The sequence below is a fragment of the Patagioenas fasciata genome, chromosome 2 (assembly GCF_037038585.1).
Source record: "Patagioenas fasciata isolate bPatFas1 chromosome 2, bPatFas1.hap1, whole genome shotgun sequence".
NCBI classification, from domain to species: domain Eukaryota; kingdom Metazoa; phylum Chordata; class Aves; order Columbiformes; family Columbidae; genus Patagioenas; species Patagioenas fasciata.
In genome coordinates this window covers 88,300,233-88,325,986 of record NC_092521.1, presented here as the reverse complement: position 1 = coordinate 88,325,986, position 25,754 = coordinate 88,300,233, and the positions used below count along the sequence as shown (strand labels likewise).

General features: G+C 43.2%; 1 protein-coding gene across 4 annotated transcripts in view; it reads right to left on the bottom strand.

Moving 5' to 3' along the window:
- The window catches only part of ZCCHC2 (zinc finger CCHC-type containing 2), a 44,862-nt gene extending 24,967 nt beyond the window's left edge, over nt 1-19,895 (bottom strand). For all 4 annotated transcript variants that reach the window (XM_065830912.2, XM_065830913.2, XM_065830914.2 and 1 more), the window contains exons 1-3: nt 18,608-19,895; nt 5,542-5,653; nt 2,031-2,107 (exon numbers count right to left, since the gene is read on the bottom strand). In XM_065830912.2, the coding sequence (XP_065686984.1) occupies nt 2,031-2,107; nt 5,542-5,653; nt 18,608-19,561 (1,143 nt within the window). In that variant the 5' untranslated portion in view covers nt 19,562-19,895. The remainder of the gene's footprint in view (nt 1-2,030; nt 2,108-5,541; nt 5,654-18,607) is intronic.
- Between the last annotated feature and the right edge of the window lie 5,859 nt (nt 19,896-25,754).

Genomic DNA, 25,754 nt, shown 5'->3' with positions numbered 1-25,754 from the left:
TCTCTTTGTTTATTTTGCCTATAAAATAATTTTATCTGCCTTAGGCTTGAAGCTTACATGTTCATATAGAAGCTGTTGTAGGGTACAATTAATAAGAAGTACTGCAACTTAATAAAGAAGTTACTGAAGAATCAGGCAGCATTTTGGTATATGGTTGTATAAAATTTCAGTACCTTATTGTTCTGACACCACATGCAAGTAGTAAAACAGCACCTTCACGTACATATTTTGAGAAAAAAAAAGTAGTAAGCTTGGTTAGATGAGTGCTGCCTGGCTCTAAGCCTGCTTCTGGGCTTAAGATTCCCATTACATGCATGGGAAGATTCTGGGTAATTGGAGTGGACATGGCAATTACAAACATTCATTTACTCCCAAGAGTTGATAGGATAATGTCAAACACCAACTGCCTTCAGCCTAGTCTCAGAAACGCCAACTACTCTTGGTGACCTCAGTTGGGAAGTCATGACTGTAATTGCTGTTATAACTTTAAAAAGCAGAATCTGGACAAGCACAAAATGATCTGCAGTGAGGCGCACAGTATATACCTGCACAGATGAGGAGAAGAAACTCTCCTAAAAGAACTGAGGTGGAAGAGTTTCAAGCTTACTCAAATACTTCCCAGAATATCTCCACAATTACCCTTTTAACAAAGAAATTCAAAAACACTGTCAAATCCATCTATGTGCTGAATTTTCAAAATAGTTTCGTGACTGACTTTAAAAATTAATAATCTATATGGGCATTCTGCAGAAAGCTTTCCTATCTACTATTGTATTTTACTAGTACTCAGTTCATAGACTAATTGGACAAAAGAGCTATGACAAGATTGAAATACTTGGGCAAGTTAAAGGTTAAGATTTTGAAGGCCAAATTCCACATCACTGTCCTCAGCAAAAGAAGACTGCAGAACTTTTTGCAAGTTTCACCTTCAGACATGATTAACAAGGTATCTGTTGCCACTCCTTTACTTTAAAACCAGAAGTAGTATATATGTCAATTTAACTCTAATTTTAAGCTTCTACTAATACCAGAAAATAGAAAACTCTATAATTCAAATCCATTTAAAGAATGCAATATTGGCCTTTGGGATCAACACATCAGTTTTCAGCTACAAATCGCTACTTGCCTCTTCAAAGAGCTCCTACGACCAATGTCAAATGGACAGTTATAATATTTCATCTAAAACATTATATTGTTTGGAGAAAAAAGCTAAACTTCATGTTCAAATCTGGTATACTACCAAACTCACATCTATTGGCCAAATGACTCATGATGTCAGTCCGTCCTTGCTAAGAAAATTACTACTTTGATTCAATTAGAACATCGCCATCTTAGCAGCTCTTCCTTAACACCTATGGCCTTTAATACCAGAACCCAATACCAAAAGCTTCTATTCCAAAGTAGTAAGCAGCAGTGTTTCAGTTTTGTTTTAAAATTCACTGACATAATTGTTTTATATGTTGCCTCTGGATAATATAATATATGAAGACTATACTAGGTAGGCCTTCAAGTCTGTTGACATTTTTAGGTTGTTTGCATTTACCTTAAACAAACAAACTGCAAAACAGATCCACCAACCAACCCTAAGTTTTGTCAAAAAACACAGGATCCATCCTCTTATGGTAAACACTCACGAAAGAGATTTAAGATTACCACATAATTCCAATTAATATAGAACTGCAGACACAAGAACTGCACTCCTATGCCACTTGAGCAAACAATCAATTAGTTTTAGAATTTTTTGTGATGCTTACCCCAAATTAGCAAAAGCCAGGTTTCCTGAAGTGATGCCACAGATCTGGCTACTGCTGGTGTTTTACACCTTATCACCTTATGCCCACAATTACACAAAACACCTGATCTGTACACAGAGCCCAAGAGAATTATAGGATAATTCCAGGAATCTCTTAAGACCCTAATTTAATTCAAAATTGCCTTCCGAGGAGGCATTTGAAACAAGCTGTGTATATCTACAGTACACAGGTACCATGAAGACAATTACTTCAATATTCTGGAGGTTATTAGCTTACTTTGAATGTGTATTCCAAATGTTTGTCAGCCCTTTTTCTTGGTACTCCTTTCAGGGTTATCTTCTCAATGTGTACAGCTGAAAGAAAAACACCTTATTGTACACACCAAAATTACAGTTTGAAAACACATCTACTTACCTAGCCACTCTGAGAATCACTGTATTCTACTTAGTGACTCACACAACCCCACTCTTTCTCAGATGCTATTTTACTACAACAAACTGCAGGGGGCAGGTGGAGCCTTGTTCTCATATAAAGTATTTCTCCGGCCTGACAAGAATCCCTTCATTGCAGACGATGGAAATCTGTGCATTACTCAAAAGCTTATTTAGACCAAAACTCACTTAAATACAACAATACAAAAGCCAGTGACGGTGCCTTCCACATTTCTGAAACACAATAATGAGAGCAAACTAAGGCAGAAGAACCACACTTCTGAAAAGGCACTTAGGTGGAAGCAAACACTTGGGAAAGGCCTGAAGGGGACAGAAATGAGTATTAGCAAAGAGAAAATTAAGAGAAGCAGCAGAGGCTGCTACCATCATACTGTAAAGAGTATCATTAAATTGAACTGAAAAGGAAGAAAAGTACTTGAAAGTCCTTGTTGCTTTAACATTCCTTTCCCCATAGTCTACTGTATTCAGGAATAGGCAAGTTCTGGCTGTGATTTGGTAAACAGCAGTACCATATGGCCTTCAGGGTGTGGAGATTTTCTTGAGGGCACATAGCATTTTTCAGGTAATACTCTATGACAGGGGTCTCAAACTAACTTTCACCGGGGGCTGCATCAGCCTCACTCTTGCCTTCAAAGGGCCAAATGTGATTTTAGGACTGTATAAATCTAACTACTCCTACATTTGTACAGTTCTAAAATCACATTCAGCCCTTACAAGGCAACCGTGAGGTTGATGCAGTCCCCAGTGAAAATGAGTTTTACACCCCTGCTCTATCTAAAAATCCTCATAATAATTGAAACGGGCTTTTCACTTTTCCTGCTACGCTGGCCTAAGATTTCAACATAATTTTATTCCTTTACAAGCATGAACACATCTTTACATGTAAAAAAAATTATTTAAAAAAGTTTCACCAGCCCCCACACCAACCAGCTCCAGAATCAGCTTCCTTTCAATGCTTCTGAACTTTTTCTTTTTTTGGGGGGTGAGGGGGAGAGGTGGAAGGGAGGTAGTGTGACCAGTTAATGTTTCCCTTTCAATTTTTAACTGCATGTTTACATGGGATATTAAAAAAAAAAAAAAAAGAAAACCACCCAAAAAACCCCAACCTCCTACAAGTGTATGTTACAAAGCTTATTTTTGGAGATTAGCTAACAACCACTTCATCTAACTTAAACATCTTTAATGAAGTTTGTTAAAACTACAATTAAAGTACTATGTCCATCAAACATGTCAGTTCTAAGAGAACTAAGTGTTAGCAATTTCCTTAATGGAATAAAAAGCCAGCATATAAGCTTAGTGATAGTGTTACAGCTTCCAATTCTTTTATTAGAAAGACTGACAAATACTGAGTGTGAGGGTGTATGCTGGTTGTAACCCTCTACTTGGGAGTTAGAGCATAGATGATCAGGTAATTTTTATAAGTTAATGAAGATTAATTATTACAATCAAATAAATCTGTTCTAAGGATGCCAGACAATAACATACATCCAATACCATGAAAAGACAAATGTTTAGTGATCTTTTCACCTGTCTGGTATAGATACAAGCACTGTTAGACACAAGACTATGACATAACACGAGTTTTGGTGCATTAAACTTTTGTAATGGCCAATGTTAAAAGTGATATATCATTAGCTGAGTTGCTATTCAGAAGTTAATTAAAAGTTGATTCCCATGACTAGAACAGAGGATAGTGATTTAAATTGCATTTCACTACATGCATATATTTAGCATACATAACTATGGAAACTAACACTATTAGCATTCAGAGACAAGCTTCTTTTCTAATGAGATTGTGTTTAAACTATTTAATGTTCTCAATGCTAAATATATTTGTCCTCAAGTATAAAAAAGTTTTATTACAAAACGTAGTATCTTCAGCTTCCTTAATTTCTTTTTGTTGCTGTTGCAGGCTTCATCATAATAAGTGATACAACAGGTAATTACAGTGTTGTTGCTGCACAGCTTTAGTTCCATAGTTTCAATAGACCACTTCAAAATTCTGTTTCCACAATCATGTTTTAAATATTCTAAATGGTTAGACTGAGAAGAAACGTTTGAATATACAAGCCAATCAGCTGTGTTACATCTCTACATCTATTTTGGACACAACACATGCATTCAAGACGATTTAGTCAAGCATGTATACGTGACGCTGCTTCCATTGTAAGTATAAGTTAATATTTCTAAAAATGGTGTTCATTACAGCTAAGAATAAAAACATGTTTTATAATCAGTGCTATTTCTAATCCAGTAAGGAGATTTCTGTAGCGGGGAATCTATCACATACCTACATAGCAAATATCACAAAATTATTCCGATCCTTCACTGTAGTTTCTAACTATGATAATACGAATGCCGAGAAATATTTAAGCTCTTCACTAGATTCAACTATTCCACTTTTCTGTGTTTCTGGTATTTAATTCAAGAGCACTGTTAAAGAGAGCCTCCCTTTGTGTTTCTAATTTGTGAATATGAACACTTGGAACTCTAAAAGGATTTGAAACAGGTTTGTTGTCTGTTATCTGCCATAATCTTCCTCTGTGTTTTTTTGCAAGGAATTAAAATACTCAAATTGCCAGCCTTCAAAGTGTAATTAAATCTTCACAGTACAGACAAAAGGACATTTATGAGGACAAAAGGAATAGCAACAGTTTTTCCAAATTGCCAGCTCTTCACTATCTGCAGGGTAGTGTAGACTAATTTTGAGATTTGCTAATCTTGTCGGAGAATGAAGGATAAGAATAAATATGTTTTCAATAATGCTCATTTCTTCAAAGAGAAGAAACTGCTGGCAATTGCACAGAAGAGTTCTGTTTACAGTCTGAAGCTTTGCTCTTGTTCTCCCCAACAGAGCCAAAAGACACTTCTATGGAAAGCCTCTCACTCCTCCAAACGACCACCTTCTATAAAATCTCCTAATATATGTTTTTCTTTTTTAAGACTAATCACATATAACTGAATCAAGTAGCAAAAGCTATCCACTGTTTCACAGTATCTTCGTGTTTAGTTTTGCTTCAAAAAGTCTAAGTATCATTAATACAACTGCATTAATTTTTTTTTCCCCAAATCCCACCTCTTTCCTCAGGAGGAAGCCCATTTGCAATCAATTTTTGTGCTCACAGTTATTAGTAGTTAGCAGCTAACAAGCATGACAACTTGTTATAACAAATAAAAGACCAACTAGGCAGCAGAGTATCTTATACTTACAATCGCTGCAGTTTCTCATTCAGATGAACAGCAAGACAGATGCAAGATTTCTACAATTCCAGGCAGAATTTAGCATTCAAAAAACCCCTCAAACTGATCCTCAAAAGAAACCTCAGGCAACATACCTTCTCGCTGAGGTCTATGGGAAGCCATTGGTAGTCCATCATGAGCTGCTGTAGTTCGTTCTAATAAACTGGTCTCATTGCTTGACATGCAGTCACTACGGGAAAAGTCATTCTAAATTGAGAAGGAAAAAAAAAGAAGTGTCTTAATAGAATGTATATTAAAGCTTGCTCTAAGCAGCAGAAATTTAAAAAAAACCAACCACTACCACCTCATTATTTGGTATTCTACAGGAAAAAAAAAATTAAGTTCTTGACAGTGGTAAAAAAGGTAGTCATAAGCTATTTCTGTTTTTTTTTTTAATTTATCTGTTTATCAAATGTCAGCTATAAACCCCAATGTTTCACTGACTTTATTTTAAAAACAGAACAGGGTGGGGGACAGAGCATGTGCCTTTAGGGTCTCTCAGGCTGAATAATTCAAGATCATTAGCTCAGAACTTCAATGTTTGTTTACTGTTACTATGAATTCTTTCAATAACTAACCTGTGAAGTTGTCTACTCCCTATACACTAAACATAATCTCAATTTTATTCATGCCCTATATCTTCGGCCTGCCACCTCTTCTATATAGGAAATAATGAGTAATTGTTTGGACAGTCTAACAGGACGTATGGTCCTTACAGCTAAATCCACGCATCTCTTACTTAAATAAACATTCAGAATGCAATCAGTTGCCACCAACATCCCCTCTTCCATAGAGAAAAGGACAGACTGAAAGCTCATCTCCCCACACATTTGCATGCAGACTTCAAAATTATATGCCAAGAATTACTACTGTTATAATACAGTGCCTACGGAGGGACAGAACAGGAAATAATACAAGACATAACACAGACAGATACATAAGAAAGAACAAACTAGGCTAACAGTGATAAACTAGAGAAAAGTATTAGATGAGCATGGACTTCAAATGGTTCATCTGGCATAACAAGAACCTAAAAAAAATTTCCCAAAATAATATAAAACATTAATATATCAATTTACATATTCCTCAATGACCAGGTCTTGTTAAAAAAACAAACTGACAAACCAAGATAAAATTCAGAAATGTTTTAAAATGTCCAATGGCTTTAGATGTAAGTGCTTTTGCCAGTTGATCAGTGTCATTTCATGTTTTAATGAAATGACACTGCTTAAAAAGATACATCCACAAAAAATATGGCACACTAGAAGCTGCTAGCAAGTTTCTGGATTAATCTATTTTAGGTAAGGCACCTCTATTTATTTGTAACAAGTACTGTAGCATATGAGCTTAGCAAGTACCTAACTGCCATCAATATGTAAATACCATATCGATAGTAGCAGCAGCAGTGCAGAGGGGGAGAGAAGGTGGTTTGCTGTTTAGCATCACAAATCAATCAAATACTGTTTTTTGTAAGCACTGGAATCTAAAATAGAGGGTAGGTTTCTTGGGAAGGGTTTCAAAAGAAGCAAGTTAAATAGAGGACACTCAATGCACTGCAAATATTTAGCAACTGGTCTGCATGAAAACTAGAAGGTAAGTAAGTATTTATCTTATTAGTAGCTCTATAAAGTGAAATTCCTGGGAGAAATGGGTACTTTTGAAGTAGATATATATTCAAAGTTTAAAGTCTGTTCCTCTTATTCAGGATGAAGAATACTGCTCCACTGAAAGACCTTCATAGAAAATGGACAGAGGAAAAAATATAAATCTTCAGACAGCACTCTTATTTTTAAGTACAGGAAGCATAACATTCTGGAAATAAGTGCCAGAACAGACAAGGTTTTGGGTTGTTTTTGTTTGGTTGGGTTGGGTTAGTTTGGTTTTGGTTTGCAGGGGGAGAAGGATTCTTTTCCTTTTTTTCCCTGAAGGACTTGTGCAACTTGATGGGACAAACCAGCAACCAAAACGAGTTACCTTGTTTGGTACAGAGGACACCAGGACCATCACAACAGACAGACCAGAATGAGGAAGCACAGAGGTGTCAAAAGACCTCGGAATTCCCTTGCAGTTTGTGAATTCTTCATTGAACTTCAGATTTGACAGATGTATCAACTAAAGTTTGCTTTACCTTACTGAACCACCTTTACATCATCTATAGTATGGGTACAAACAGTGGCAACTCCTAACAACGCATTCAACTCATTTAGGACCCAGTAAGTATCAAGGCATCAAGACTGCCCTGGGTATACTTAATCTAACTTTCATCAGTCACATCAACAGCAGTACACAACCAGCAAGTGAACACCTACGTGGCCTTTAGACTGCACTACACACAGTCTGAAGAACTGAACAACATTTAAGCTGTTTCATCTAAATCAGGGTATGTTTTGTGTTCTATGCTGAGTGTCAGTAATTTCAGGTTTCAAAGCAATCAGACTTAAAATATAGAGCATACCTTGTTTTCTCAAGATAAAACTCACACCAATCCCTAGTCACTCAGCAAACAATCTCAGCAATCTTAACTGATCAAAACAGTGTTTCAAGCTTCAAACATCTAATAAATTCTTAGTGCAATGTCAGATTTGGAACAAGAAAGGAAAATAGATGCATATCAACAAGATTGCATTTCAACAGCTTTAGCAATTTCCAAGCTTAGTTTAATTAAAAAAAAAATTAAAAATCACAAGCATGGTCTGGAGAGAGACACTTTCAGATCTCCTCAAAACCCCCACTGACACTGTTTTGTCAAACATTTCATAACAACCATGGACACAACCAAACCCAAATATTTAACTTTTTAAGTGCTAACTCATGGTCATGCATTATTCACAAAGCTGTTGCCATGTGAGCATCAATGTTACCCTGTTAAAACTGTGATTCCTTTAAGACTCTTCATAAACAGCACGACTACTATGATTAACTGCCTGTGTCTGAACTACGTGAAAGGTTTAGTACGTATTTTGGTATGAGAGTCAATCTCTTCCTGACATGAAATCAAACAACTGAACCAAGATTTCTAGAAAAGATCAATGTCAATTCTCTGACAGAGGTAAGGTCTTCCTTAAGCTACAGCCATATGCTTTGCCAAAAACAGCTTTGACAGACATTTGTATTAACTCTGACAGAGGCTTTCAAACTGTTCAAGTTGGTTTACTTTTCTAAGATGTCTTTTTCCACCTTTGAAATTATGAACATAAGAGCTGAAAGCAGCGCATCACTCATTTGAAGGAACAAGCTGAGACTTCCACCTAATCAATTACTTATTTTTTCAATTCACAAATTGATCTAAAACCAAACTTAAAGTCAGACCTTCTTTTGCCTTCAAAGTGAGGCTATTTGTTTTGATTAATTGAAAAAATAAATTACAATATATTCTAATAAAAAATTGTTAGTTGAGAAGTCAACGAAATTGTTAGTAGTTTTTAGAAAAGAGGTGTGGAAATAATATTTACTTCAAAGATGTATTCCGCTCAGCTCACGCCGAAGAAGCATTAAATATTTCTGCTACACCTCCTAATACTAGAAAACTGCTTCTCACCCAGCATATATATCATCTTTGTAACACTGTTCAGATATCTTTGCAGAGAATTATTCTAGAGTGGTTACTTTTCTATCCATGGCAGCATTCTGTATCAAGTGAACTACCATCCACATTTGAAGGCTCCCTCTGAACTGTAAACTATTACATGGTTCCAAACCTGTACTTACGTTCTGACATGGATGGTTTTATAAACCATCATAACTGTAAAACAGTTCAAAATTTATTCACTTGAAAAATTCTTCACCTAGAAAGTTGAACCAGCAATATGTACTGCATGTATTCTATGAATTATAGCTTTTACAATCCCCAGTGGAATGCAGGAGGTAGACAGTAGGGTAACCCAAGGCAGTCATAGCTTCACTGTACAGCTTACAGCCTGCAAGGATTGTTTCTGTGCCAGCTCCAGCTCCTGTATGAGCCTGCATTACAACTCTTCACATTGGGTGTTACTTACTGTTACAGTCCTACTTCCAACACTCACATGAAGAAAATACAAGTGGCACTGTCAGAGCGGACAACTCTAGCATGCAAGTGGAAAGTCAAGGCAGTCTGGAGGGCAGATGAACAGTGAGAGTGACATCACGGCCTGCTACCTGGTACCAGTCACACCACAAGCACAAGTCCTTTAAAACTCAGTATGCTGCTGAGGAATTCCTGTTGATGGTCATGGTGTACAGCACTAATTGTGCTAATCATTTCCTGTCCATTAATAAAATGTATTCACACAGCACATGCAAGCGTAAGATTAATTCTTGCATAAGCCTTTGTCACTATAAGGTTTTCGCATGCAAGATTTCACTGCAGCTCACAGTTCTGCTGGTAATGATTAAAAGACAGTGAAGTAAGAAATGTGGGTGGCCTCAAACCAGTTGCCAGATAATTAATTTAATAATCGCATAGATCTTTGTGACAGGCCAGAGGATTAACTACATTTCTCCTTGAAAGTGAAATTTGCTATGAGAGCACTCTAAAAATTTTCTGCTCTCACAATCTACCCCATAGTTTTTTATCTAAGACATCTTTCCTCATATGGCTGAAAGCCAGTACCATATTAATAAAACCCACCTATCACTTGAGATGTTTCCCACAACTGTAAGGACAAGCATCAAATATCTAAAGTGTAGAGTCATCCTGCTCAGAAGGATGTTGCTCTGTATAACTAACATATGTGAGCCGAGCAAATCTCTCAAATACACATGACAGATGTCCAAATTCTGCCCTCTATTAACATAAATGGCTGATCAAAAAATCTCATGCTAGTATTGGTTTGGCAATATGTCATGAAATCCATTATTGGATAGGCTTCTAATCATCATGAGGAAGTGATTGATGCACGTTAAGTATTCTGACGTTTGCACTGCACTTTCATAAAAGAACTATTCATGCATCAGCTCTGATGAGCACTAACAAGGGAAACCTGCTTAGAGCAGCTGGGCTGCTTGATTAGTTCTACATGCCCAAATATGAAAGCTTATTTTTCTGCAAGACTTCAGTAAATGTGCTGTTAGGGACAGCACTACTTAGACTTGTAGGTTGTGCAGATGTAAACTGGCACAGCTCATTCATTCATGTTCAAGTGGGAACTAGCAAACAAAACCAGATGAAAGAAGGCACCTTGGAAGAATCAAGATCACAAGTTATCAACTACAGCATCTGTACCGTAGAGAAATCTGATTGATGTCAGAATAATCATTAATAGATGTCATGCCAGTTACAAGACCAAAACCATGATTTCCTTAGAACAGTCCTTACAAGCTACCACCCTTACTGCTTGACAATCATGGTACACAGATACAAACCTATGTAGCTACATTAGCACAAACGCTAAGTATCACTTCTAAAGACGCAACTATCAGCTGAAACTGCACGTGTACTTGTGTGCTGCTGAACTCTGATGACAACAGCAACAAAGAGGAAGCCTGTGTGCAACTGTATCAGCACAGTGTTACTTGGATATAGGGATAGAACATGGACGCTGTCTTAAACGGAAATCCAGCATATGCATTTGATGCTCACAAATGCAAACAATGTGGAGAACTGTTGATGCAACAGGTTGTCTACCATGCAAAAAAACAAAAAACACTACTGTCCCAAATAAGCTGCTAGCCAAGCGCAAGACCATGACTGAAGACAACTGCCCACCTGACATCACTGCTAAGTTACGCTTCAGTTTGCAAGCTTTCAGCTACGTGATGGCGCTGTCCAATTGATTTGAGACGCAGAGAGCTGCCCTACAAGACTAAGAACAGAACTGACCTCAAGATCTAAGACCACGAAGATCTACCAAATGATGTCTCTTTCGGCCACAGCCAGGAAACAACTTAAATACTTCCTTGTTAACTTATCTTTTCATGTGCAAAATAAACCTCCAGAACAATAACACTTATTCCACATAGAATCACAGGCTAGAGAAATGGGCTGACAGGAACCTCATGGAGTTCAACAAGGGGAAGCACAAAGTCCTGCACCTGGGGAGGAAAAACTACAGGCACAACACAAGCTGAGGCCTAACCAGCTAAAAAGCAGCTTTTCAGAAAATATTCTACCTACCTATCTGTAAATATGTATATATACACACCTGAAGGATGGGTGCAAAGAGGATGGAGCCAGGCTCTTCTCAGTGGTGCCCAGTGACAGGCCCAGGGGTAATGGGCACAAACTGAAACACAGGAGGTTCCCTCTGAACATCAGGAAACATTTTTTCACTGTGAGGGTGACTGAGTGCTGGCACAAGTTGCCCAGAGAGACTGTGGGGTTTCCATCCATGGATATAACCAAAAGCCAATGTAGACACAGTCCTGGGCAACCAGCTGTAGGTGGCCCTGCCTGAGTGGGGGTAGAGGGAGGAGGTGGACAAGATGACCTCCAGAGGTCCAAGCCAGCCTCAACCATTCTGTGCTTCTGTGACCAGACATAAAATGCCATAATATGCTAAATAAAAGCCTGGCTGGCTGAACGTAAGGTTCAAATGGATAACCTGCAACTGCCCTATAAACTCACATCTAGTAAGCAAGACTAAAAGGAGAAAACGCAGAGTTGCCCAAGAGTACTTTAAGGCATATTTGTTTAGTGAAACTATTTTAAGAGCTCACCTGTAAGAGGCAGCAACAAAACACTGCAAGGGATACAGAAGCCTTGTGGAAAAAAAACCCAACATCAGCTGATTCAGGGAGGAAAAGCACATCATATGACAGCTTCAGCAATCACATATTGACCAACTTGCAGCACTGTGAAATCATGACAATTTTGAGATAAGAGCATACCTCTTACACAGCATGAACAACTTCAGCTATCGAGGTCTCTAGCAACTACACTTGAAGTACCAGATTGTGTCAGCTACAGCAATGATTTAAAGCGCTGGGGGAATACCACACCTTGTGTTTGCTGTTAGAGAAACACAGCATGTTCTTTCTCTAAGTCTCATCTGCATCTGAGCTTTCAATTAGACTTAAACCACAATTTTAGTCCACCCTTGCCAGCCTATGACAGAGAACTAGAAGCTATAGCCAGCAATGCAACGGTTTAGATTACTGCATTGCCAGCTGGTTGCTCATCCAACTTTGTACAAATTCAGTACTGTCACAACTGTCTCTTGAGTGATTAAGTGATTACTTGAATGTATTAGTTCAGACTGAATGCAAAAAATTATTCTCACAACAGCCTAGAGTGACAGAAAAATTTAGAAAAACATTTGCCCCTTAGGAGTGGTTCCCTGAAGTACAATTAGTACTGTGAGAGATGATGCCTTCATTACTACTTTTAACTACCAGCAAAGGTTAATATGTCATTTTGTCCAATTTTTGAACTCAAATTTTGAACTCAGCATAGTTCAGAAGTATTCTGTCAGGTATGGCAGGTTCTGAACAACAGAAAATCTCTGTCATGTTGTTTTCTCATTCCTGAGACACTTCCCAAGGCATTAAATCTCCTTTCACTATAAAAAGTATTTTTACTTCCTCTTCCCAAAAAGGACAAGATTAAGAGGTTGAGGAAAGACAAGAAGTGCACGAAGGAATGCAGTTTCCAGCCAAATCTCTGAGCTTATCCCTCTGCGAGATTCGGTCTCTGAAAGTATACACCCTTAAGACTTGAAGGGCACGACAGAAATTCACCAAGTCTGGGAGGAAAAGTAGACATTCAGTATTAATTACAGTTAATGACGGATCAGCTGTAGTGTTTCCTACAGCAGCTGCGACTGGATACTGATCTTAACAAGTAAATGAGGTAGGAGAGACCTAGGTAGACAGAATCCTACAGACTTCAGTGGTTTCATAGACACAGCCATCCTGCTGGTGCTGGCTGCATCCTCTCCTGCAGCTCTTTAGAAAGAGCTCAGAGTCCTCAGTACCCCAAGCCCAATAAGATCCTGCTATCTACAAATAAGTCAATATTGGGCAACACTGAAAACTGGACCACAGCTTAACAACAGCAATCTAAGTGCAAGCATTAGGAAGCCATAGGTATATTTTCAGTGCTCCCAGTGCTCATCTAATACGTTAGAGAAAAAACTGGCACAGAAACAGCAAGAGGCTGATTAACCCTGGCATAAAGGGACTGGGCAAGGCTACAAACTTGTCCTAACACCTCATATTTAGAGATGAACAACTAAAATCAACTGAAAACAGTGAAATTTTGTACTCCACAGTTTCCTGGAGCATTAGCATGCACGTTTAGACAGAGGTCTTTCATTTTAGGCACTGTATTTTATCTAGTTACGAATTATTCTCCAGATTATTTCCAGTAAAGTTTCTGGAAATCGTTAACTCCTGTTTGGAGTCAGAGAAATGCCTGTTCAGAGGCAAAGGTGTTGGATTCACTAAGGGAGCCAGAATACTTATCTCAGTATGCAAAACCTGTAAAACATTAGTATTTTCCTGGAGCATACCACCATTTAAAAGATCTGTGCCAAGAGTGAATGACATTTTTTTATCTCTCTGTCTGTTATTTAAACCAGACTCTGAAGACACTTTCCCTTATGCTCAACTCTACGACACCAAAAAGAGCGCACTGCAGCTTCAAAATGGGATTGCCTTTATTTTTGTTCTCACAGATAGTGCTCCTAGAGTCTAAAATTAAGTTCTATTACCTTATTCTGTTGCAAGTCACTGAAGATCAATCATAAAGCACTCTTTTAATTTGCAGACAAAAATCCCATAAATAGAAGCCTACTAAGAAAAATACTCTGTAAATAGAAACTTTTCCTTTGTTTATAAGTGGAGACTTTTTCTGTAAAGAATCCTCCAGCCAGCTAATTAGAATACTGTTCAGCAAACCATTATCTCTAGGAGATTGCTTCTTTCAATGGAACCTATTACTGTCAAGTATGCCTGATTAAATGCCTCAGTGTCTAACACAAGCCACATTCATTATGCTAGGGTACACTCAGACCTCCTTCAGTGTTTCAGCATTCTGATCTCATATCTTGGATGGGATGGAGCAAGATACGCAATAAAGTCAAACAGCTTTGATACTAATGCACTTATTAAACAATTATAATCAACACAAGAATTAATCTGTATGTTCTTAAACCAATATATAGTGATATTAGCAGACTCTTTGCACATCAATGCTTGTTCTATGACTACAGATGTGAATCCTGCTGATTTATTCTTATACTTCTACTTTAGATTCAAAATTCATATTCTATACAGCTTTATGTACCAATGACTTCTTTTTTTTCCAAAAGGTGTTATAAACTACATGTTCATTTAAAAAATCTGCAAACAGTATCAAGTGTTTCTACCTTAAGTAAGAGGAAAAAAGTATTTCAGAACACTTTCTTATAGAGAAAAAGTTTATGCAACTACATGGCAATCCTACATCTGCTCATCCCACTCCAACAGTCCTATCTCCTAGAACTTTCGAATTTATCAGCCATTTCCAGCTATATTTGTTAAAATGTATCACTAAGAAGCGTTACATTCTTAAAGGATCATTCAAACAGAGGACTGAAAAGAGCAGCAATCCTGTTAATCCTTTGTGAAGAAACAACTTTAATGTGAGCTCAACCTTATCAGGCAGCACAGATCCTATCCAGAAAATATAATCCAAATGACGGAAAAAAGCAAACTGCTTTATATTGTAGAACCTCTCAAATTCTGCTGCTCACTATAGCTAAATGTTAAAGCTCCCTGACATCTCGAACCAAGCCATTTTGTTAGATATGCCACACGCAGTAACAGTCCTTGTCCTAAGGAATTCAGAATCTAAACATAACACATAGACCACCTGGTTCAATTCCAGGCTGAACTCCATCGCCTCTGTAGCTTCATCTCACATCACCGTTGCTTGCCATAGGTACACGTGTCACGTGAACAGCTCTCCTACCATCTTCAGACTGTTTCGAAGACATGAACCGAGAAAGCCCCTGAAGTGTTAAGGACGGAAGCCCAGAGCTGAGCTAGCAGCTTCCCAGCACAGAACTTCTCTTGTGGTTTATATTCTCGGTAAACCGGGCACACCACAGCCCCTCTCGGGACAGGCCCCGCTGGCGGCAAAGCCTTCCTGCAAAGTCCCCCGGGCTGAATGGCTGCGGGATCTGCAGCGTTCAGGGCAGGGACAGCTCCTCGGACCGATGCCGGGCGGCGCGGAGCGGGCCCGGCGCTGCCCCGGCCGCGCCCGTGGCGGGGGGCAGAGCCAGGGGGCCTCTCCAGGCCCGCAGCGGCAGGCGGCACGCGCCGGCACGCCACCCTCCCATTGGGCGGCCGTAAACGCGGGCCCACTCCAACCTCCGGGAGCGGCGGGAGGGTCGGTGCGGAACGGCCGAGACCCTTCCCGTTATGCAACCGAGGGTGCCTGCCCTCCCGCGGCGGGACGGCGGGGAAACCGCCCTGCGGGCACGTGACCAGGAGCGCAGGCTCCGTCGCCGCCATCTTGAATGGGGGCGGGAAGCAGCGGTGACCATCAGTCACCGCGTCCCTGCCCGGGGAAGGGTCTGGCAGAGCGGCTCGCCGGGTTCCGGCCGTTTCGCCCCCACCGGCACGGCGGGAAGGGCGGAAAGGAAGAGGGGCTGATCGATCCGTCCTGCCCGCAAACAAAGCGAGGGGTCACCCCCTCCCCCGGGGCCGCTCTCCGGGAAGAGGCCTCCGGGCCGTTACGGTGCTCTTTGGGCTAGGGATGTCCCCCCTTATTCGTTCTTCAGCTCCCTCGGAACCTCGCTGTCCCAGTTGAACGGGGGAAGAGAAAGTTGAAGCCCTCCCAGGTGCGGCCATTGCTAAACGTGACAGGACCCGCTCGCCCCGGGAACTTCCAGCGGGCTGGCTGGGGCACGGCCGGGCCGGGTGGCTGAAGGGCGCGGGTCAGCGGCAGCATCCCGGGGCTGAGGGGAAGCGGCCTGAGCTGCGCGGCTGCTGGACACGTGGCCACAGCGCAGGTTATAACCCAATAGCGAGCCCAGCCCTTCTGACCCGAGGCCAGCTGTAGAAAAATTCAAAGAGCTCGTTATGAACCGTTTTAGTTCACAAATGCAGAGCCCTGAAGGCACTTAAATTTCAGAGATTAAAGGAGGATAAAAAGCCTGTGGAGACCTGACAGGATTTTAAATCAAGTCAAATTTAACCATACAGCTGCATGCTGCCAGGGAAGTATTTAACCGTGCTACTAACTCCATTTCCTCCAGCATCTTATCTGCGAGGGTCACACCGCACCTGCGAATGTGAACTGAAAATACTCAGCAGAAACCCACCAATCCCCCTGTTCCCTGTCAGCCATTATTGCCCAGAAGAGGCTCTGCTGTATTTACAATTTAACCATCGGGAAAGGAGAAAAAGCCTGCAGAAGGGATGCTGTTTCAGTTCTGTGTGGACTAGCGAATGTGATGTGCATGTTCAGCCAAGTTGATTTGGGTCTGTCCATGTTCCCTGAGTAAATGAAACCACAACTTGGAAGACTGCTTTAACACCAGAGCCAGAATGCTCCACAAAACACTTCAATCCCAGTAGCTCATGAGAGCCTGATCTCCTAATGCATTTGGTGGGACATACAGAGCAGTTACTGATGTGCCAGCTTCAGGTAGCAAGTATGTTTCTAGTTATTAGCACTTCAAACCCAGCAAGAACAGTGTCAGTCTTCCCACTTCCTGCAACTCAACCTTCTCCCCCTGAAGACAGACTTCCAGGACTCGTTTTGGGATAGAGCTAGACTTGATGCAGGTCAATGAGCCAAAATAAACACTGTTTGGACTTATGCTACAAATTCATTATGATTTCAGTACCATAACATCTGCCCACTAGTTTATGACCTGCCAAATGTGCTTTGGCCTTAAAACGACACAACCATTTACTTAATGTATTTGAAGGCTTAGAAATTCATCCCTGTCTCCTCCAAGAACTCCTCAAGAGCATATCCTGTCTTTACCAAACAGAAAAAGGGGCCATTCCCTTTGTATGGCAGGCACTGTAAAACAGTTTTCTAGGAGTGGCTGAAGTGGATAGCAATGTAAGTCAACTTAGAAACAAAACCAAAAAGAACCCAACCCTTACTGTTTGGTACCTTTTCTGTTAAGTACCCAATGAAAACCAGATGCGTGTGGTTGAACAGCATTATAGACACCCATCTTCCAGCCTTTTCTTCCTCTTTGCAGGAGAGGCCACCTATAGACCAAAATCTGTAGAGCTCCAACATGATGGCTTGGTTGTATAAATATGGGGCAGATTTTAAGGCCAGCACTCGTCAAGGGGGCAGCAATTAATGGCACTGGGGGAAAGCCTGAGTTTAAACACAGCTGCTGCACAGGACAATGCTTCAGTGCCATTCATTGAAAGCCTTCATTCTCAGTGACAGCCACCTTCCAGCAACAAGTGGCACATCTGCTTTCAAGATGTGCTTTGTGTATCCTGACAGCCACCCAGAAAAGCAGCTTTTCTCTTAACAGAAGCTCCAGTTGTGACACTTTAATTTACTTCTTTAGTAAAATGATTAACACCCCTTCCCAAATGTCTTCAGTCACCTTACTGACTGGGGCTTTTCAGAGAACCAGCCTTACAGCCCCCAACCCAACTGCCCTGATCCTTGCCAAATCCAAGCCTAAGTCTCATTTGGGGAGGGAAAGGGGCAGGGGTACAGGGTCCATATAAAAGTTATTTCAGCACATTCTATTGTTTTAAGCCCCTAGAGAACACACTCTTAGGCAGTATGGTTTCTATCTAGCACTGTTATTATTTTTTTACTAGTAAAGCTGTCGATTGTACTTCTGCATGGTACACCTTCTTCAGTGGCCTACAGCACACGAGGCAGACAGTCAAGCTGTAGCAGTAACCCTGCAGCCTGCGCTCCAGCAAGGCAGGATTCAAAGAGCAGCACTCCAGAAAGCACGGCAGGCTAGAAAGAGCAATCCTCCCTCACGGATTCTACTACATCATAGCCAAGTGCTGTCACATTACAACAAGAAATTCGTACTAGAAACTCTACAGCAGCTGTGGGGGTGGCCTAGGCCTACGCTGCCGAGGGAGGGGGTGAAGATAGGACGAGCACCGAGGCAAGACGGTAGGTGCTACATCCCAATGGAGGGCTTCAGGGAAAGGTGAGTGGCTGCCCTCAGCTCCTAGAAAATCGGGAGGGAAAGGAGGAGGAAACCGCCTGAAGAGATGGCGCGGCGGGGAGAGACCAGGACACGGTGTTACCTGGGCTTGGTGGCGGCCGAAGCCCTCTTCTTCCTGGTCCCCACATAAGGCTCTCCGCAGCCGCTCCAGGTGCTCCCGCAGGGTGACCCGCTGGTGGAAGGAAAAGGCGGGGTGCAGCGAAGCCATGGTGAAGAGCAGAAGTAGCTCCTCCTGCGCGCCGAAGCCGAGGCCCTGGGCGGCGGGCAAGCTGGCCTGTCCGTTTTCTCCCGCTCCGTCCCTCACCACCACCACGTCCTCCTCCTCGGCCCCCTCCTCCTCGGCAGCGCCCGCTTGGGGCCGCCGCGCCGGGCAGCTCTGCAGGATTGAGTCCACCTGGGGCAGGAGGCGGTGGAGGCGGCCGGCGGCCTCGCGGTTCTCGGAGCCCAGCAGGGCCAGGTAGACGATGAGCTTCGAACGCACGGCCGGATCGCGGAAGTCACCGAGCTGCCCGGGGTCGCTGAGCCCGTTTGCCTTCGCCTCCGAGTCGCGGAGGCAGTGGTAGTCCTTGCGGGCCAGGTCTTCCAGGCAGGAGCCCAGGAACCGCAGCTCCAGCGGGTTGCACAGGTCCAGCAATCCCACCATGAACTCCAGCCGCTGCGCCGAGCCCAGCACCAGCCCGAACCACTCGTACACCGTCTCCTTGTCGATGCGGGCCGCCGCCGAGCCGGGCCCGCCGCCGCCGCCCGGAGCGGTGAGCGCGGCGGGAGGTGGCGGCGGGCCAGGCCCAGGCCCAGGCCCAGGCCCCGGCCCCAAGCCGTGCAGCTGGCTCGGCCTCTCCAGCCCGCACCCCCTCCCCGCGGCGGCGCCCCCGCGGGCCGGCGCCCGGGGCACCTGCTGCAGCTGGAGGTGACAGTCCAGGGCACCGCCAGGCTCCTTCAGCCCCAGCCCCGCGGCTGCTGCTGCCGTCGCCTCTTCCACCGCCGCCGCCGCCGCCTTGTGGCTTGTCTGCTTCAGGGGCAGCTTCATCTTCAGCATCCTCGGCGCGGGGGAGACGCCAGCATCCGACGGGGCCCGGCGGCGAGGGGGACGCGGCGCGGCCGGGGGCGGCGGTCAGGAGGAGCCGCTCATGCTGCCGCGGCCCTGCCGGCGCGGGAGAGGCGCGCGCGGGGCAACGGTCCCGGCGTGCGCGCGCGGGGGAGTGGGCGGAGGAGTGGGGGAAGGGCGGGCTTCGGTCGCGGCGGCGTCCGCGGCTCCCGGAGCAGTTCCCGGCTCCCCCTCCCCCGCTTTCCCCGGCGCCCGTGCGCGCGCAGAGCCGCAGGCGGCCGTTGGCGTTAGCGGCTCCGGCCGGCGCGGAGTGAGGCCGCGCTCCCGGCTGGGGGCAGGGCAGGGGACACGGCCGACAGGGGGCGGGTGCGGCGCGGCTCTCCGCCTATCAGCGACGCAGACGTCAGCGCGCTCGCCAGCGTGCGCGGCGCCCGGCGCCACCAGAGCCTGGGCAGGGAGGTGCGGTGCCGTGCCGTGCCGTGCCGTGCCCCTGCGGCAGCCGCCCCGCCTGAGGCACGGCGTTCCGGGGGCGCACGGCGGGCCCCGGCCCCCACCGGCGGAGGCTGTTTTCTCCGTGGGAGCTGCAGCCCGGCCGAACTTCAGCTGCCTCCCTGCCGCCGGGGCCGAGGCCTCAGTACTGCTCGAGAGGAGCCCTGCCGCCAACAACGGCCGCGGGCTCCTGGTGGTGAGGCCGCTGGTGCTTTCCTGGTTGGAGCTATTTCTCGCCTCCCGCCTGGTGGGGAGCGGCTGTGCTTGACCTCGGGCCGCGAGGCATAACGGCTCTTTCGGTGCGGCGCCGTGGGGCGGGCGGGCGTGCGTGCGGTGCGGTGTGGGCACGGGCCGGAAGCACCGGCCTGGCCCTGGCGCGGCCTCTCTTGTGTTTAATGAGCTACACACACAGATGGGAACGGCTCAGCACTTCACCTGAGACCTGCCGGGAACAAACCTGCCTATCTCCCAGCTAAAAGATTTTCCTGAGATAAGGCTGTGTGCTGGCTGGCGACCGGGCTTTGGCAGGACGGGCCTAAAGCTGCACAGCACCTATGGAATAATGTTAAAGAAACATAGCAGCTACAGGCCTTTATAACGCGATTGGAACTGTTGCTTTTGTTAGATATTTTTCAATTACTACCGTTACAGTATTGTGGCTTTCTACCAGGAACTTTTAAGGTAGGGAAATCCAAGGAATATAACGAAGTCTGGCAAAATGGCTTAGGGGTAGTCTGTCATGAAGTAGCAGGCTTGCTTCATTTTCATTCCCCCTGTTCCCAACTATTGCAATCCATGGTGACAAAAAGCCTACAATTACAAGATTAAGCAGCGCTCTGAGTAATCAGAAAGTTTCAATGCACCTTGCTTCTGTTTCTGCACATTTACATAAAGGCAGTCTATTTGAAAACAGAATGGAGCCCGTGGCTTGCAGAACAACACAGTGGAGAATAAACTATGTTTTTATTACAATTATGCAAAGCAGCATCCGTGAACTGCTTACAGCAACAAAGCATAAATTGCCGATGTGAACTCCCCCTTATCTATCTGCCCAGAAGCTGACCGTGCTCCAGCAGCAGAGCCTGCTGATTAAACAACTAGCTAAATGTCGCACAGATTACAATAATCTTGTATGCATCGCTCAGATTTGCCACAGAGCAGTCCTGAATCATGGTTCTAGACTAAACCATACGCCGCATTTTTATAAAGATACAGCAAGCATATGTATTTTGGTTTAAAAAATTAAAGGTCTAACTTGTCGGTACCATATGTTAGGTTTATATGTTCCTAATTGCTGCTCGCACCTCTTCTAGGAAGACAAATGGACTTGGAGCTGACTCACTGCAGCTCTCTTAGTTTGTTACCATCATGGCAGCGTGGTCCCTGTCATAGCCTCTTCCAGGATGTGTGGCTTTGTGAAGGTAGTGGGGAGTGGGAAATGGGTCAAGTCCTACCTACCCTTTCATCCTGAACTGCCAGCAGTTCTTTGCTGGTCCCAGGACTGGGAAGGTGAAGAACACATGCAAAAAGTCTCATTAAAAAAACATGTTATCCTCCTTTATGCTGTTTGCTGCTTAGGGCCTGGCTGGACTCATGAATCATTCGAGATCCCTACAGTTGTTAGTCAAAGCCGCTGTAATAATACCCCAGGATGATATTTTCATATATTGTCATTATGAAGTAGAAATTCTAGAATTACAGCAATTCTTTTCATATTGTCATTATGGGTTTTTTTACGAAGAAAAATTACCGAGACTATCTCGGGGGATGTGCCATGCTGGAATCATGGAAGCACGGAAAAAAAAAAACAGCCTTGAGGTTTCTGCTCATTAATTTGAACAGATATTTAGTCTGAATAGAGTTTGCAGGATCAGAATTACAATGATCTGGATGTTAGATGTAACATTTCCTACTTTAACAATACGTGATTAAAATACAACATAGTTCCAAACAGATAACACTGCAGGGAGTGAAAAGGGAATTTAATCTGGGGGAAAGGGAAGCAGGGGGATGGCAGAAAGAGAAGGTCTGTTCATCCATTCATGAATTCATGAAGGTATGTTAAATTGCACACACATGAGGGTGATGGTGGAAAGTACTCTCCCCAAGTCCAGAAAATACTTGAGAACATCCCTATTTGTGATAGTTCCCAAGCTGATACTTAATTTCACAAATAAGCTTAACAACCCGATTAACTCAGCCTTTCTTAATTTCCCCTTACTTAATGGCTTAATCTATGATACTTGAGAAAAACAGATTAGAAAGATGTGAAGAGATGAAAGGGGGAAAAAAATGAAAAGGAGTAGCATGAGAAAGCAAAAAGAAGATAAAGGTATTTCAGGTGGAGTTACACGTATTTCAGTAGCTGAGGGAGGTGGCAGCAAGAAGAAACAGGACAATGTGGAAAGAAAACCGAAACTCCAGTGCCAGAGTGAAATGAAAGTGAAACTCAGAGCTGCTAACAAAGGGAGGGAGGACACCATGGGGAAATGTACAAAACACTGTCAAGCCGGCACAACGGGAGAGGCTACCACCAAATTTGACTTCCCTGGGCAGCTGCCCTTGAGGGGTTTTTTATCTGTTTTTCTTAAAAAGAACATATAGCTTGCGTAGATCTGTAATGACTGTTGGGCCTACAGTTATGCTGACTTAAGGTGAGCACAGTACAGAGAAGGAAAAATGTATCTGCAGTCTCTAAGTTGACAGAACACGGAGCAGGCAGGACGGTGCTGCAGGTGGGGGAGCCCCGCACACCCACTCTGGGAAGAGGCACTTGTTGGAGTGCAGCAAGTGATCTCGCAGAGCCAGAAGCGTGCCATGCGCAGCAAGATGCCGTGTCTGAGAGAGTCACCATTGCTACGGCTGGCTTTGCAGTAATAGGACGAGGGACTTTTCGGAGTCTGCATCCACCTGCTTCTTTTCCACCTCCACAGCACAAACCCTGCTCAAATTGTCAAAGCCTTGGAGCCTCCTGAGTGCACAGAGGCTTCATCGCTGATCTAGAAATGCGCTCTGTGAAGCTGCTGGCTCTGCTTTTATGCCCCGCTGTGACCATCACAGTTTGGTTGAATCAGCTGTAGAGGACACCAAGAGAAATACAAGCCAAGGAGCTCCTGATTCCTATACTTTGTGTGCCACCACACTGTGTGCAGGCAGACATAAAGTGTCTTCTGAGTGTAACAGCCACTCTCCCTAGGTTCTTACAAAGAGGTCATCAGCATTGTGAGGTTCTGGTTCAGCAGGCCTAAATCTTCTCCAGCAATGCTTTTGGAAGGGAGAGAGCCATGAAGAAGAATAAAAAGCACGACACAGGGGAACTGGACTGAATGCTGAAGCTAAAGGAGGGACTAACAAAGTAACCTTCAACACAGTCCACATACATTTCTTTTTGGTTTTTTTAGTTAACCTATTTTTTCAATATTGACTTCTGATCAAGGCAGTAAAAGATTTTGTGTTAATTTTGGCAACATATAAAACCTGTTTCACAGTCTCCATTTGTTTTTTCCTCAACCACGACGCTAAGGATCTGCTAAACCTGGTGCGTAAGGATGTGAATGAGGTTAATCTATGGCCCATTTGAAAATCAGATAGTGACGCTGTAGGATTTTTTTTAGGATAGATATATATTTCATATAGAATAGTATATATATTTTTCATATATGGCAGGGGTTTTATTCATGTTGATACTGTTTCCCAGCTACTGTCGCTGCTATAAGTATTTTACTTCTACAAAAAGCTATAACAAATGCTCAGTGAGGATCTTTGTATGGATTCCCATACGACAGGGTAGAAAATACATAAATACCAGAACAAAAAGCCTATTTTCCTCCTTTCTTCTTTGCTTACCTTTCCTTGCCTTTCCTGTGCTTTAGGAAGATCAACTCTTTATACAAATTTCACAAGTGCATTTAATTCACTGTCAGTAATATGGGCTACTGTCAGGTCTCTGAGCCAGACTTCCTAGGGGTAAGGGAGTTGTTTCAGGGAATGTCACACAAATGTCACACAAAAAAACAACCTGGAAGAAAATTTAAGTTCCTTGATAAAGCTCTGGAGCAATTTTGCTGACTTGTGATTTGTCATATATCTCATGATAGTTGGCATTTTTTTTAGTATCTGACCTTTCACGAAACAGGAGGTAGTTACCTTTTAGACCTGAGATCTGGAAGAAGTCTGAGAACATGACAACTGGAAATTGTCTAAAAATAAGACCTGACAAATCAATAGGTTTTTGTTAGCTTTTTTTTAAAAAAATACTTATTGCTTTGATGAGTTTTGAATATTTGAGCTGGTTTACTCTTTCTTTGAGCCTCTTTTTCAGAGGCAGTTGAACAAGCTTATATTTGAAAACTAAAGATATACTTAAGAAATGACATTTTTTCAGTATGCATTTGTAGAATGAAGACAGGCATTTTTAGGACTTACTTAACATGACTAGTAAAATGCACAAGATGACCTGTAGTCCTAATTATGTTGCATCCTGTGCAGGAATAAACATACAATTTTAAACACAGTTTAAATTGTCTAAACATAGTTTTGGATTTAAAGATACTGAAAAATAAGTTCAATGTAGGCAGAGGGTGTGTTCCCAGGATCAACTTCATTATGAAAGACTCTTTCTAAAGTCGAAGTTGTTGGTTATTCATTTGCAAAGGTCGCCTATCCCCGGCCTCTTTGGCAACTGTGCCAATAAAGGTACTGTTATGAAACATGGTTGCAAATTTCAGCCTCACCATTCAAGGGAAGCTGAACCCAGGCCCCAGTCTTACTTAACTGTCAAAGGTGAATTATTACTATTTTCAACTGGATGCAGCTCAGAAGCATAAGGAAGATGGAAACATTACCTGGCTGCTAAGACAGGGGAGCCTATTTCAGTTTGGGGCAAATGGAATAAAAGTTCCTTACCTGCACAATGTTCCAGCCCATGGTACACATGGCAGTCTGTGTCAGTTTGCTTTTCTCCATGTAAAATAATAAAAGTTATCAAGAGAATTTAAGGAGAGTTAAAGATACAGTAGCACTGGAATATTCTTACCCTTTGGGTCTTTTGGCCAGCAGTTTTCTTAAGCCGATGGAAATTCTCAGTGGGATTTTACTGTCACAGAGCACAGCCTGCACCAATCCAGATCACGCTGAATTCAAGTCATTATAAATTATGCGGCACCAGGATATATTGCACGCAGAAGTAGAATTTATACAGAAAGCTACAAGCTGATCTAGATGACAATTCAGTTTTGGGGAAGAAAGAAATGGGATTTTCAACACCATTTAGCTTTGGGCTTTCTAATATTCCAGCAAGAACAGTGGTGAAATGCCCGTGACCGTAGGGGGTTACAGGTGAACCATCCTAATGCACTTGCACAACCAGCAGCACATGAACACCTGCACGTGGGCCCTCTGCACGCATGGCTCAGTGAACACCAGCACTTTGCTGCCGTGCAACGTCCTACTTAAATGAAACCATTCGACAGAAAACCATTTAAACACGTGCCCAAACCAGTCTCCATTCTGTTAGCGGTAAATTACGTCCTTAAGAGTAAGGCAGTGAAATTTAAACACCTACACAAAGAATAAAAGGGTTAGGCCACCTTAAGCATCTGATGAAAGTTAATTGAAGTCTGTTCTGAAATGAGGGCTGGCAGGAGGAGTGTGGGTGTGACCCAGGCACACAAGAGCCCAAGCACCAGGCCTGCCT